Source organism: Lepidochelys kempii, chromosome 10, assembly GCF_965140285.1.
Source record: "Lepidochelys kempii isolate rLepKem1 chromosome 10, rLepKem1.hap1, whole genome shotgun sequence".
In the NCBI taxonomy this organism is placed as follows: domain Eukaryota; kingdom Metazoa; phylum Chordata; order Testudines; family Cheloniidae; genus Lepidochelys; species Lepidochelys kempii.
Window position 1 is genome coordinate 11,703,783 of NC_136389.1, and position 15,190 is coordinate 11,718,972.

Below are 15,190 nucleotides of genomic sequence, written 5' to 3' on the forward strand. Positions count from 1 at the left end.
GGAGTTAATGGCTTTTAATAAAACAGCATGAGAAGGTGCTTCAAGTGGGGGCTGGGTTTTTTCCTAAATGTAAAGCAAGCAAGGAAAGAACGTTCCTCTTGGGGCGCGGATCTAACCCCAACTCAGCCCCATTATTTGAAGAGTAGGACTGGGGCAAAAGAAGCCGGTGTCCTAGAGGCAAAGCTTTGGACACTGATGGAGACATCCGTCACCTCTTTGAAGCCACTGAATTGTTTCCAGCATCCCTTTCCTGCCCTGCTCTGGCTCTGGGGAAGCGAAGCACCGTTTCCAGCCCTAAACAATCTTCTCTCGCAGCTCCGCTCCCGGGGACATTAGCGTTGGCTGGGGCAGAGATTGTGGCTCCTGGGCAGAGCTCAGGGAAGTAACACCGAGGGGGACAAAAGACAGAGGCTTGCAGCAAGCGGGCAAGCCCTGGCTCCAGGGCTGGAGTCCCAGGGACTCAGCTGCCCAAGCAGACGTGACAAGCATAACGCGGCGCTGGAGCAAGGGGGCAGCAGTGGCTAGCCGCCCGCGGAGCAGGAGGGGAGAGGTCGGGGCTGCGGACCGGACCGGCGAAGGGGCAGCCGGGATGAGACAATCAGCAAAGCCACCCCCGCCAGGCGGGGCGAGCCGCCGGAGCGGATTGGCTGGAGCGAGGGGCTAGGCGAGGAACATGCCCGAGCTGCTGCCAGCCTGAGCCACGCCAGGCAGAGCAGCGCCCAGGTTACAGGCTGCCCCGCCGGGCTCAGGGCTCACTCGGCCCCCGCGCCCGGGCACGGAGCCCGGGCAGCCCGGGCACGGAGCGAGCCCTGGGCCGCTCCGCTCTTGGCTCGCCCGGGGACGGGAAGGGAGCTGTCCGTTCAGCACCACGGGGATGCGCCTGCCCCCCCGCCAGCAGCCGGCCACTCCCGCCAGCGCCCGGGGGCTTTTCATGGACAGCCCCAAACTTTCCTGCTCGGCGCCTGAGGGGTGGAGGAAGCAGCAGCTCCCAGCCGGGCAGCCAGCGCAGGGACTGGGGCGATAGGGAGCCAGGCACAGAGCCTGGGGTGTGGGGGGGTGGGGGGGGGGGCTGTAGAGCGATCTGCATAGGGGGGTGTTTGTGTAGAGGAGGTAGCGTGTGTGTGTGTGAGAGAGAGAGAGAGTGTGCAGGGGGGTGTCTGTGTGTGTGAGTGCAGGGTGTGTGTGTGTCTGTGTGTGTGAGAAAGAGTGTACGGTGTGTCTCTCTGTGTGTGTCTGCGTATTGTGTGGGTGTGTAGGGGTGTGTGTAATGTGTGAGAGTTCAGGATGTTTGTGTCTGTGTAGTGTGTGTGTTTGTGTAGGAGGTGTGTGTGTGTGTGTGTAGTGTCAGAGTGAAGGATGTGTGTGTCCCTATAGTGTGTGTATAGGGGGTGTGTTGTGTAGGGGTGTGTGTGAGAGTGAAGGATGTGTGTGTCCGTATAGTGTGTGTGTAGGGGGTGTTGTGTAGGGGTGTGTGTGAGAGTGAAGGATGTGTGTGTCCGTATAGTGTGTGTGTAGGGGGTGTGTTGTGTAGGGGTGTGTGTGAGAGTGAAGGATGTGTGTGTCCGTATAGTGTGTGTGTAGGGGGTGTGTTGTGTAGGGGTGTGTGTGAGAGTGAAGGATGTGTGTGTCCGTATAGTGTGTGTGTAGGGGGTGTGTTGTGTAGGGGTGTGTGTGAGAGTGAAGGATGTGTGTGTCTGTATAGTGTGTGTGTAGGGGGTGTGTTGTGTAGGGGTGTGTGTGAGAGTGAAGGATGTGTGTGTCCGTATAGTGTGTGTGTAGGGGGGGTGTTGTGTAGGGGTGTGTGTGAGAGTGAAGGATGTGTGTGTCCGTATAGTGTGTGTGTAGGGGGTGTTGTGTAGGGGTGTGTGTGAGAGTGAAGGATGTGTGTGTCCGTATAGTGTGTGTGTAGGGGGTGTGTTGTGTAGGGGTGTGTGTGAGAGTGAAGGATGTGTGTGTCCGTATAGTGTGTGTGTAGGGGGTGTGTTGTGTAGGGGTGTGTGTGAGAGTGAAGGATGTGTGTGTCCGTATAGTGTGTGTGTAGGGGGTGTTGTGTAGGGGTGTGTGAGAGAGTGAAGGATGTGTGTGTCTGTGAGATAGTGTAGGCTGGGTGTGTTTGGGCGCAGAGGGGAGCGAGTGTGCACACCGTGAAGTGTGTCTGATCGCGTGTGCGCCCGAGGGGAGCGGGCAGGTGTGTAACAAGTCTGCGGGAGCAGCTCGCAGGGCCGCCCCCGGGGAGCTCCCCGAGTTGGACCCACCGGTCCCGCTCCCTGCTCTCGGCGGCCAGGCGCCCTGAGCTCTGCGCACAGCGTCGGGCATCAGGCAGTCAATCCGCCGAAGCGCCGTTCGGCCCCAGCCCCGCGGCCACCCGGCCCCGCTCCCCTCGCACGGCCGGCTCCCTGCGAAGGTGAGTGCCTTCACTCCGCCTGGACGGGGGGCTGAGCTGTGCGGAATCGGGGGCTGGCTCTGAGGGCCCGCGGGGCCAGGGCTGCTGGACACGGGCGAGCGGAGCTGTCTGCTCAGCACCACACCTGGGGCCATGCGGAAATACAACTTGGGGTGCCAGGGGAAAGTCTTTCAGCCCAGGGCTCTAGCTGGGACAGGATAGCTTGATACTAACAGGCATGGCTCTGGGCTTCTTCCCCCTCCTATCTCTGGGCGATGGGGGAGGACCAGGGGGATGCAGTGTCTGGAAATAACCCCAGACTCCTACAAGCAATGACAGTACTGTCCTGGGGTCAGAGCCTGAGGTGTTTGCTCAGCATTTACTCAAGCGCTTTCTATGGGAGGGCATCAGCCAGCCTTTGAATACTGGGGCTGAAATAAAACCTCTCTCTAGTGGCAGGTTATTCCATCGCATGCCGGGTTCTTACACCTTCCTCTGAAGCATCTGGTGCCAGCCATTGTCAGAGCAGGATAATGGACCAGATGGACTATGGGTCTGAGCCAATCTGACAATTCCTATGTTCCTAAGGATTTAAAGGCATCACCCTATGCATGGAGCTGATAAATTCACTGGGAATCCATTTCTGACTATGTACAATTCTCCACACATGACTGAGTAACAATTAAGAAAGGAAAATATTTACAGTAGAACATTCTGACCCCTCTTCATTAACTCTCTTTTCCAGGCTTGTATGAGTCCATTGGAATATGCCAGAACCGCTCAGGGTCCAGTGGTGGGAAAGGAGCTTCCCGGTCATAGCATCATAGAGTTCAAAGCCAGAGGAGACCACCAGTCTACCCCTGAGGGGTGGTGTTTCCCTGGCTGCTTCTGTGTGGCTTCTAGGGAACAGCAATGAATTCCTCCTTCTCTTTCCCAGAGAGCCACCTCAGCCTGCTAGACCTTTTGAAAGGAGAGAACGGGTCCCTTCCCAGAATGTGGAATGGGAGCCAGGAGCTGGACTGGGAGGAGCTGGAAAGAATGCTCTTCCTGTTTGCAAAGGAGCCTGTCACCATCAGCCTCACCGTCCTGTACCTACTCTCTTTTGTGGTGGGATTTGTTGGGAACATCATGTCCATTAAAGTGCTTACCAGGAAGCGCAGCAGTCGGATGCCCAGCCTGAGTGCCACCAGGAGCCTCCTTATCAACCTGGCTATCTGCGACTTGATGGTGGTGTGCGTCTGCATGCCCATCACGGTGGGGAACTTGATATACAAAGCCTGGGTGTACGGGGACTTCCTGTGCAGGGCTGTGCCATTTGTCCAGGCCGTGTCCGTCTCAGCCAGTGTGCTCAGCCTCACGGTCATTAGTGTGAACAGGTATTACAGTGTTCACAACCCTCTGAATGCCAGGTCCTTCTTCACTCAGAGGAAGATCCTCAGCACCATCCTGGTGGTGTGGGTCCTGTCCTCTGGGATCTGCATGCCCCTTATATTCATGAACAAAAGGGATGAGATTGGGGCGGTGGAGGGACTGCCCCTGGTGTTCCCAATCTGCAGGGAAATATGGCCTCAAGAGAGGCTCAAGCAAGCCTACAACTTCCTGCTCTTCTGTGCCCTCTATTGCCTGCCCGTGCTATTCAATATGATCATCTGCTTCCTGACCGTGCGAAGGCTGTGGAGCTGCACCAGCCAGTTGAAGGAGCACAACTCCCTGAACCGATCCCTGCCAGCCTCCAGGCTGAAGATCCGCAAGAAGGTGGCCCAGATGGTGGTGGCCCTGGTCCTGCTGTTTGCCATCTCTTGGCTGCCAGTCTACTTGATGGACATCTGGATTGACTTCAACATCCCCAACTCTTTGCAGGATGTGACTCCATCTCCCTGGGTCCTGCAGCTCAGACCTTTTGCTCAGTGGCTAGGCCTCACCAACTCCAGCCTCAACCCCATATGCTATTGCTTTGTTGGGAACCTCTACAGGTCAGCCAAAGAAATGAAGAGCAAATACCACCAGAAGATGGTCTCCCTTTTTAACTTCTCTCTGTCTGAAAGGACTGCACCTTCTTCTGTGCCTGAGTTGCTCTCTTACAGGAACTCCATGGACTCTGCAGGGAAAGAGTCCAGCTGCACCCTGGCAATGAGCAAGAGATATCAGGGGGACACTGACCCTAAGAACAACTATGAAACTCCACTAATGTCCTGCCAGTCTCTGTCTCTAAACACCATGTCTAGTGAAAAGACTTCTCTATAATCCTGCTCAGGAAGAACACCTATTAATACATTCATCCTTACTAAGAGGTGTATCAGACGCATCTGATGGCCATTTGGTAGGTTTTTCTGAATCTGATATTCTAAAGAGGGAGAAGAAACCTAGCATGCCCTCTCCCAACCTTCCCCGTCCCCAAATACAGACAGAGGAAGGAAAGAGAGATAACGAGAAAAAATGCCGAGAAAAAGATTACTTCTATTTTAACTGAGATGAACTTACCAAAAAGGACAAATTATCTCTACCAGAGACACCTGGACACAAGAAATGCACAATCCTCTTGCTCATTAAAAGCTTTCACACTGAATAGATAAACTTCCAATCAGATGTTCTCCTCCTGCAGCTCCATCTCTGCAGAGATGCAGGTTTGATACATTAGCCATTGTACTTTGACCACTTGCTGTTGCTTACCCTGTGCTGATAAAGTCCAAATGGAACAAGCTCTCTCCTGGCTGCAGATGACATCAATCGGAGTTGCAAACAGTAAAGAAACTCTAGAAACCATAGAACATAAATAGTATTAGCAGAGAATTTCACATGCTGTGCCACTTGAGACGTCATTGTCTGATCTGTAACACACCAAGCTGCCATACAGACAAATGCTACTGAAGTGAGTTTTCTGTGACATAAACATTATGGTTCTGTCTTTGGAAATTCAGAAGAGATACTGTGGTCTCAGAGCCCCTCTGAGAAGTGCAGTAGGAAAATGGGCTCTTTGGGATTGGAAATATTTTCCTTTTGGTGGTTTGGATATAACTGGATTTCTGTTAACACATTTTCCACTCAGAAAGTCAGCTCGCCCACCGCTCTACCTGTACAAAGCAAAGACAATGGCATGTGAAAATAAAAGTAAAAGGTGTTTTATAACAATAAAATCAGAACCAAACCGTAATCTGTAGTCCTGTTATATTTCTCTGGGGAGGAGAGATTCAAAGTCCTTTTATTTTTCTAAAGAGGAAATGCAGGTTAAAATGTGTGCTATTAGCACTTCTAAAGGAGTCTTTGCTAAGTAAATAGTCATGATTGTTTATTTGTATTATAGTAGTGTCTAGAGGTCCAGGCCCAAATTGTGAGTTCATTGTGCTATGTAGGGGTTCTCAAACTTCATTGCACCATGACCCCCTTCTGCCAACAAAAATTACTGCACAACCCCAGGAGGGGGAAGTGATGCTGAGTCCACCTGAGCCCCACTGCCTCGGATGTGGGGGAGTCAAATCCCAAGGGCTTCAGTCCCAGGCAGGGGGCCTATAGCCTGAGCTCTGCCACCCAGAGCTGAAGCCCTTGGTCTTCGGCTTTGGACCCAGGCGGTGGGGCTTGGTCTTCAGCTTTGGCCCTGGGCCACAGCAAGTCTAACGCCAGCCCTGGTGACCCCATTAAAACGGGGTTGCGACCCACTCTCAGACTGGGGATGTGACCCTTCAGGGAGTTGTGAGATAGTTACATGGGGGTCGCGAGCTGTCAGCCCCATAGGGCTGACAGGCCTGAGCCTGGCCATGCACGGGGCTGACAGGCTCAATCCCCCATTAAATTAAATGAATATTAAATTAAATTAACTTCCCCATGTTTAATTTCTAAGGGGGGGGGGGAGTCACAGTCAGAGGTTTGCCATGAGAAAGAGGTCACCAATACAAAAAGTTTGAGAATCACTGATATATAGTCACTACAAAAGACCAAGCCTCTTCCAATGATCTAACAGTCTGAATACAACAGGTAAAGGGTGGGAGAAAAAGATACAACTTACAAGTAGAATATTGGGATGAAAGTCAAGGACCACCTCTTACCATATGTCTGCATAGTGCCTACCACGATGGGGCCCCAAATCTGGCTGTGGCCCCGTGGTGCTACTATAATGCTTTGTTCTCTGCTTACTCACTCAGCAGCACTTGGGAGACTAGAGGTGTCATGTCAGTGAGCAGCAAAATGCAGGAAGCAGCCTTTTTGCCAAAGATTTCACATACTGTGAAACCTAAACATTGGAAGACTAGAAGCAATCTTATTAGAGAGCAGGGGGGACAGTGTTCTGTGGAAACATATGATTCAAGTAACATCCCACTGCCTCCCAGGGAGCCTTTTGCTTTGAGAGTTCAGAGAAAGCCAGACTGAAATAGCCATCTGTCCCAGCAGGATTGCCGCCTTTTTAATAAAAAGAAAAGGAGTACTTGTGGCACCTTAGAGACTAACCAATTTATTTGAGCATGAGCTTTCGTGAGCTACAGCTCACTTCATCAGATGATGAAGTGAGCTGTAGCTCACGAAAGCTCATGCTCAAATAAATTGGTTAGTCTCTAAGGTGCCACAAGTACTCCTTTTCTTTTTGCGAATACAGACTAACACGGCTGTTCCTCTGAAACCCGCCTTTTTAATGATCATTAAATATCATTTCATGTTACTAATGATCTGCCTGGAAAACAAAGGATTGTCTCCTAACAGATAGTTGCATCCAGAGTCTGTTTTCCCTTCTTTGTGTTAAATGGGCACAAAATCACAATTAAGCATTTTTACAGCAAGTGAGAAATGTCTCCTGACTGCTGTGCTCAGTGTGAAAATGCCATTTGCATTTCTGCAGGTGATAGCTCATGGGACATGGACAGCGCCTGTTGCCTGGTACATAAAAGCTGGCCTTTTAATACCCTTCAGGGGAACATTTGCAATGATTTTATTTTTTCTTTCAAAGCATATGTTAGTGTTGGTGAAAGATGCCAGGCTGAGGAGCAGTAGGGGCCAAACCAAAACCCATTTAAGTCAGCAAGCTTTGGATCAGACCCTATAAATTGAAATCCTCTACCCACAGACCAGGTGCAGCACAGCTCTGCAAAACTTCCCTTATGTTGCCTGGATAAATGTACTCAATCTTGTTCTGAAGGATCTGTGTCTAGGGAAATGAGGGGAATATAGGAGCTGCCATATCAGATCCATCTGGTCCAGTATCCATCTTTGAGAAAGGCCAGGAGTGGATGATACAGACAATAGTACAAGGACTCCGCTGTGAAAATTATGGTATAACCTTCCCATAGGAGAAGTTTCTTCCTGACCCCATCATTTACTGGGTTTATTTATGCCCTGAAGCATGAGGCTTTATGTATCCCTTAACAAATTCTTTAGAATCTGATTGAATGAAACTGCGGGAGTTGTCATTATCGATAAACATTTCTTACCCTTTCATGAATCCTACAAAGCTCTTGGCCTCAGTGATATCTTGTGGCAATGAGTGCCACAGGCCAATCATGCCTGCATAAAAATATTTCTATCACTTTTAAATGTATTGTCTTTCAATTTCACTGAACATCCCCATATTCCTGTGCAAAAATAGGAGTGTCCACATTAACTTCTCTGTACTATTCATTACTTTGTCTGCCTTGGGAGGAGAGGAATAAGAGGGAACATAATAAACTACAGCCTCAGTCTTTCCAATCTCTCCTTGCTTCTTATCATCATTACTGGTACTGGAACCTCCTTCCCTCTCCATACCCATTCACTCCTTGACATCTCTGCTGAAACTACCCAGACGCCTATCAATTATCACAGCTCGTTTCTGTGACATGCATACCTGTTTACTACTGAGAACACTAATTAATTTCACTCAGTCTACCCAACAACTGCTAAATAGGAATGATTTTCATTCACTATCACCTTAGGGCAGATTTGAATCAGTGATGTAAGAGTGAAAGCCTGTGTGTCCCATGAGACACCCCCTCCCTCAACAGGTCATTCAGCCATGTCTGTGTGACGTGGGCTAGCCCAGCTGAGGTACAACTGCAGCATTTGGAAAGGTGGGTTTTTTCCTCCCTGCTCTCTGATACACAGCTATTTATAGCAGACCAGATCCCCTTGGGGTCCTGCAATCTCCTTGTGTCTAATGCCTGACAACCTGACAGGCGTCTAAATGCCATTAATGCTTCTGGCCCTGTGAGGAATACACAACAGACACATCTTTGTATACTGAACACTGATGAATTCCCCGCAAGGAGCCCAAGCTAAAGGTCTTGCTCATGGCGTGTAGATTAGCAAACATATTTCTCTGTACACATTGGTCAGTGGGGGCTGGATAGTCTGGGAAAGTGCATTTTAAAGATACCGAATCTTTCCCTAGGAAAGCCCCAAGAAGTCAAAGGAAATGTCATGATCATTAGACCGTCCCAGGAGCATATGGGCCCAGTTTAAAAAGCTCTGGAAGGAAAACGAAGATGCAACCAACAGTCATCATGGTTTCACAGTCTTTGTTTCTCTTTATCCCCATCAGTCCTTGTTTGCCTCTGCTGAATCCCTCACTCTGGGTGCAGTGCGACAGGATGCTAATGACCAGAGGATGGCATTGCTGGGCAGCTGAGTTGGCATTCTGCTTTCCTAAGGCCAGTGGGCCTTGTTCAGTCCAAACACATGAAGGCTTTGGCCCTGGGCCATAAGAACAGCAGCACCGGATGCATTTTGGCTTCTTGATTAAAAGATGACTTAAGGTAATCATGACCAAACTTTCTTCTGTCCCTCCCTAGGGCTCATGGACAATCACTGCCCAAAGGTTGATTTCATCAACTGAAAACACACCCACACTTGGATCTTTGTGCTGCATTTAGTGAGAAGTGAAAGGCTCAGAGGTTCAGTTTGAGGTTTGGGGTTCTTCTTATCTGAACTAAACTCATTGCTGGTCCCTAGTTACTAACCTCCCATCCCATCCCATAGCAACTACCCAGGACACATGGGCTTTGTGAAAGGAGAAATCTAATTATCCAAGCAGTATAACTACTAACTGTTTCCACAGGAAACAGACAGTGAAATAAGGCCATTGACTCATTTGCCATTAACAATGCTGTTAATACACCCCAGCTCCACAGGACCTCACCCTATTCTAAGCTTTGCCAGACTGGCTGCAATTTTGCCATTTGAATCAATATGGGCAAATATGCTGCAAGGTGGGTGGGTGTAATGTAACTTTAACTGAATCTCTTTGCTGCTGCAGGAAATCACAGACAGTTTCTCTATGGTGCCTGGACTGTCCTACTGTCTCTTCCTCTTCTGCCAGTCCCATGCTCTCAGTTTTGTCTCAAAGCCCTCAGCACCTGGGGATGGATTTTCTGCCAGTTGAATTCAGGCTTTAATTCAGACCTGGTGTAACTCTATTAAAGGCAGAACTTTATGGGCTTGATGGGACATGGACTGTCTCTTGCCTGCTGCAATTACTGTACATTAACATTGACACAGCGGAGACTGGGGAAAGCTCATTCATTCATTGACAAAACAAGTGAATGTTTGTCTCAATCTCTGCTGGAGATGCTGTAGGGGTGCCCCCCTGCTTTCCTCCCTTCACCCCATTTTTATTTACTAATCCCGCAACTCTCACCCATTCCCTCCATCACCTCAGCCTCTCCTCCACCATCTGCCCCTCTATTCCCTTTCTCCACCCTCTTCCCCAACTCTCCATCACGGCTCATCAATGTATTTATTCCTCACAAGTATTAGTAATGTATATTAATAATAAGAAGTGTGTATATGTTGAGTCACTGACATGCATAGCCATGAGCAGAGACATTTAATATTCTGATCTTACTTACACTGCTGTAAATTAAGAGTGACTCCTTTGGAAGTCAAAGATGTTATGTGGGTGTGAATGAGATCAGAATTGAGCCCATGATCCTGCCCCAGAAGTTTGTCATTTAAGTGGATTTCCTTCAGTCTCCACCACTTTTGATTTTTCCCCATGGCTGGTCTCCAGCTGCAGGCCCAGATCCTCAGCTGTGCCAGAGCGCCCCAGGCTGCAGATGAGGACAGCGGAGGAAGCATACATCACTGTCAGCCATCTTTCTACTCCCCTGAACTTGGGACAGCTAAGAGCCACTCGAACCCCTGGCATAAGTTAGAGCAGCCTCAGGAATCCCCAGCTGCCTGGTTTAAAGTTGCTATTCTGGGGGCACAAAGCAGCCTTAGAAGAGGTCAGAATCTGACCCTGTCTTATTATTCACCATCACTTACTCCTCAAGAATCTCAGAGGGCCTGTCCCACCCTTGGAATAATCCAGAGCAGGGCAAGAAGAGGGTTCTCCACAAAGGGGGGAGGGTTCTGTTTGCTCATGTTTTACATATTTTACTTAATTAACCCCCACCCCAGAGATGGAAATATCAGGCAGATTAAATGCAAAGCCACCAGCACAGGGGTCAGCTTGTGATTCTCCTTCAAAGCTCTTTTGCTCTGGTAGTAAGTCCATCACACAGACACTTGACATATTCTAAAATTAAATCAGTGAGAACAGCAATGCCACCGGCTGACTGTGGCCTCCTACATTTTCTTATGTCCCATATGGTGGAGAAGGAGGAAGTTCTCCATATTATCTTTTTAGGAATATCATCTGCACCTCAGTTTCCCCATTTGATATTATCCTCCTGACTGCATGGAATTAAATCAAAGGAGATTGCTGGGAGGAAACAAACAGGAAATGAAACAATGACAAAAATATGGTACTGCCATATCTTAAGGAATACCCAGGGCCCTTAAGGAAACAATGGGGGAGCTATTCATTAGGAAGTGGTCACCTGCTTGGTTCCAACCAGACTTGCAAGTTAATTTTTCCCAGGCCTGAGCCTAGAATCAAGGGGACCCCAAACCATTAAAGACCCCAGTCTAGAGAGAAAGTGGGTGAGCAGGCAGCAGTGGCTGGAGATGGGTCTCTAACAGAGAAACACTCAGAGGACCCCTGTCTCTCCCAGGGAGCAGGGGGCTGGGCTGAGTGGAACTTACCCAAAGCTTTCAAGGTAAGAATAAAAGTTATGTCTGACCCAGGCAGACAGGCCTTTTGTTATTTTACCCCTATGCTCTGAGTGTTACGTACCTGTGGATAATAAATAATATTTTGTATTGAAGAAGCTGTTTGAGTCACTTTAATCAGCTGCTCCCACAGGCTCCCTGAGGAAAGGGGTATACAGGTGCCAAACACAGTTGGGTCTGTCATGTTATCATGGTGGTAAACAGGGTGACTGCAGCCCTAAGACCCAGTCTAGTTTCTCTATCTAGAGAGAAGTAAAGGTATCACAACCTGTCACTAAAGAGATGCACTAAAAAGGGTCTAAAGTGCTGCTCGCCCTGTAACCACAATCTGTGTTATTAGTGAAATCCTTAAATCAAGCCTCTGGATTCAATGGTAAAGTATCATGACTGCAGTATACCAGTGTTCTTATAACAGGGACTAAACAGCCAAAGTTCTGTCCCAGCATGCACTGAGCTCAGTATAAAATCTGGGACGGACACTGTCAGAGTGAGCCTCATCGTTTGTTGTTCTAGAGCCCTGGTCAGGAATATGGAAGGGGTCCCCCAGCACATTACATTCATCTCTCCATTATGCACCTTTTCTGGCATTCAAAGGGGACATACTCCAAAACTAACAAGTGGGGCTGTTCCTTATACTTGCATATCTCCTGCACTCCACTCCAGCCAGCAGGTGTCCCAACAGTCCCTTTGCCTTCCCTAGCAAGGATGATGCCTCCAGATTCCTTTACAGGGCAATCCAGGATTCAATTCTCTGCTTTCTTGGCAAGTCATTTAGTGTCTCAATGCCTCAGTTTCCCATCTGTAAAACGGGAAGAATGGTACTCCTCTGCCCCCCAGGTGTGTTGTAAGGATAAGTATACGAGAGACTGTGAAGTGCTCAGATATGACAGTAACAGGGACCATATAAGTACCTAGATAGATTCAACACTTGCAAACTAACATTTTTCCAAGTGAGGTGTCTCCAAATCAAAGTCCTTCTGCTTGGTGCCCCTTGCTCATTGCAAGAAGCAGCCTGAAGAAATCAATGCCTGGAGCATTGCAGCAAAGAAATGGTCTGGGGCTGGCAGAATTCAGGGGCTGGTTAGTTTGTCATCATCATCACTGAACGGGGGAAGGGAGTTTTCCTGGAGCAGAAGTGTCACCTTTGATTTTGCATGTTTTCAATGCAGCAGCCTGTTCCTGTTGCATAGCTCCATGTTAGCCAACGCACTGCATTTTGGCAGATCAATTACAAAAAAAAGGCAAGTACATTTCAAATAACTTCTATGGGAGACGTTTCCTGAACCTGAACTCTGAAAATACTCAGGAGGTGGGAAGCATTGATCCCTTCCATACAAGCATACAGACAAGAGGCAGATCAGAGCGTACTGCTCCCCACAAAGCTCTTCCACGGAGAAGAGTGTTATAATAGGGAAGCAGTTATCATTGGGCCTGATTTTCAGAGGTGCTGAGTTTCCATTGACTTTGGCTGGGTTTGTGAGTGTTTAACACCTTTAAAAAGGAGACCTTTATTATTTATAAGCGCCTCTCTGCTCATGGTGCAGGAGCTTCCTGGGTCTAAAATGAGTGTTTCTTTAGTGTACGTCCAAATGTGGATCACATGTGTTTCTGATATGCAAATCTTTGAGAATCCTCTCCTGAACATAAACTGATCCCCGTTCATCTCAGGTGCAGTTAGCTCCATCCCAAGTGAAGGGTTCTCTAGCTTGACTTCCCTTCACCATGCTGTGCAGCCCAGAACTTTGTCACCCTTAGCCAGTGCAGGTTGAGGAGCATTTCTGATTACCTTAGCAAGGCTGAACTTGCGAGGGATAGTCATCCCCGAGAGCACCTTTCAGAGGATCTCCACAGCTACCTATTGACTATGAGTCAGAGATCCTGTATCTGTCTCCGCCTCCTGTGTCGGAAATGGATTATACATCGAATGCATCCAACTCGGGTGTTGCATAATCCATTTTCCACTTGAGGGGGTTTTATTCAATTCCCAGTTTTCTTTTCTCAGCTATTTTGTTGCAGAAAAGGTGTGGCTGCTTATGCAGGATGTGAATAAAAAAAGAGTGTATGATGAATGTATTGTTTAGGCAGATTTATCCCATTATCTAGTGCTCACAAGCCCAGAAGTTATTTCTCAGGGCAGTGAAGGAAAGTGTAATATGCTATATGGAAAATAAAAGAAAGAAAAAGATCTAGACAGTGAAGTGAAACATCTTAAACTAGTTACTGGCAAAAAAATAGAACTGCCAATTTTATTAAAGCTCACAAGTACCTGCTAATACATTACGATAAAGATCTGGACAATTAAACTAATAAAGCTATTAAATCTGCAACAACCGCACAGCCTAAGGATCTCAGAAAGCCGTACACTCTCAGAAGAGACCTTTCTATTTCCATTTCCAGATATTAACATGCATAAGCAGCAACAGGTAGATGGTATGTGAAGCCCAGATGACAGAATCCACCTAATCCCCTTAAGCTCCAATATCTCTTTAATTGTCTCCAAAGAAGTTTGCAGGTTGATGCACATCAAACATATTATCAGTGATGGGTCCAAAGCACCTCCTTGCCTCTCACAACCAATTTAATTATTTCATGAGTTCTGCCTAGTGCACGGGGATCTTTCTGCAGTTCAGAGCATACTCTGCATAACAACCAGCCTGTAAAACAGCAGGTTCATTTTTGCTATCTGCCTAGGTATCTAAATGGCATCATTATTGTAATTTCTCAGTGCTTCACGATCATTAATACATTTATCCTCTCTGTGAGGCAGGGAATTAGAATTATCCCTATTTTACAGACAAGAAACAGAGATGCAGTGACTAGTCTAATGTCACACAGGGGGTCTCTGGCAGAGCAGGGAAATGAACCCAGGTTTCCTTTGTCCCAGCCCAGTGCTTTAATCACAAGACATTCTTCTTCTAGACTCTCTAGGCTCTTTTGGGGGTACACAGTATTTACAGGAAGAACTGACAGGTTCCCTTACAGCTCCACAGTGCAGCTCAATAGTCAAAGCTGGAGTGGCTCACAAAAGCTTATCTGGGGATGGGGAGTACTGTGTAAAAACTGATGACACAATATGGCAGATGAGCATCAGGGAGAAGATATGCTACAAAGACAGGAAAGGCAAAAATTCTCCTCCTAGAGCCACCTTGGCAGTAGCCAGCTTTGGTATTCTGCTCTTCCTGCGCGTGCAGGACTCCCATGGAAACCTGCACATGCAAGGAGAGCAGCACTGCAGAGTCAAGCCTTACCATGAGGCTTGTCCTTTATGGGATGGTAGATGTCCCCTTGAGAACTAGAGGCTCTTCAAGTGAAGTTGCAGGCAGAGGAGTAGCTCTATAAGGATAACAGGTTGGCCTCCAGGATTACATTTTCTCAGGAATTTGCAAATCACTTTGTTGGGCGTACAGGCCAAGCAATGATTTTTCTGTCAGCCCTGTAAGCTCCATCTGCGCTCTGAACATCAAACAGGGCTGTTTCTGCCTCCCACACTAGCATCACCAGGAACAAATTTAGTTGAGCATTTTATTGAAGCTCAATTCAAAAGAGACCCCAGCCTGCTTTCCCATGCCAGTGTTGGTTCTGCAGTGCTAACAGTAGCAAAAACTCATTTGTTTCAGTAAACAGATGTAATTCAGTGACTGAAAACACACAGGGCTTGATTCTCCTCCACTCATTCTGCACCAGTGTAACCTGTTGACTTTGGTATACTTATTTCTATTAGTGTGAGATTGGAACAAGGCCCGCAAGGAACAAAATACAGTGGATGCAAAGTTACTGTCATACCAGCTGCTGTAA

The 15,190-nt window shown here is 48.1% G+C and overlaps 1 protein-coding gene across 3 annotated transcripts; it reads left to right on the plus strand.

Moving 5' to 3' along the window:
- The first annotated feature begins 1,077 nt into the window (after window positions 1-1,077).
- LOC140918179 (galanin receptor type 1) lies at window positions 1,078-5,534 on the plus strand. Of its 3 annotated transcripts, none has more exons than XM_073361982.2 (3): window positions 1,078-1,967; window positions 2,012-2,404; window positions 3,129-5,534. In XM_073361982.2, exon 3 carries the CDS (start codon window positions 3,296-3,298, stop codon window positions 4,625-4,627), a length of 1,332 nt encoding a protein of 443 aa, XP_073218083.1. In that variant the 5' UTR covers window positions 1,078-1,967; window positions 2,012-2,404; window positions 3,129-3,295; the 3' UTR covers window positions 4,628-5,534. The 3 variants fall into 3 exon arrangements, with proteins under 3 accessions (XP_073218083.1, XP_078710667.1, XP_073218082.1); XM_078854541.1 differs by having other exon boundaries at window positions 1,078-1,443; window positions 1,486-2,404; XM_073361981.2 differs by having other exon boundaries at window positions 1,078-2,404.
- The last annotated feature ends 9,656 nt before the right edge of the window (window positions 5,535-15,190 follow it).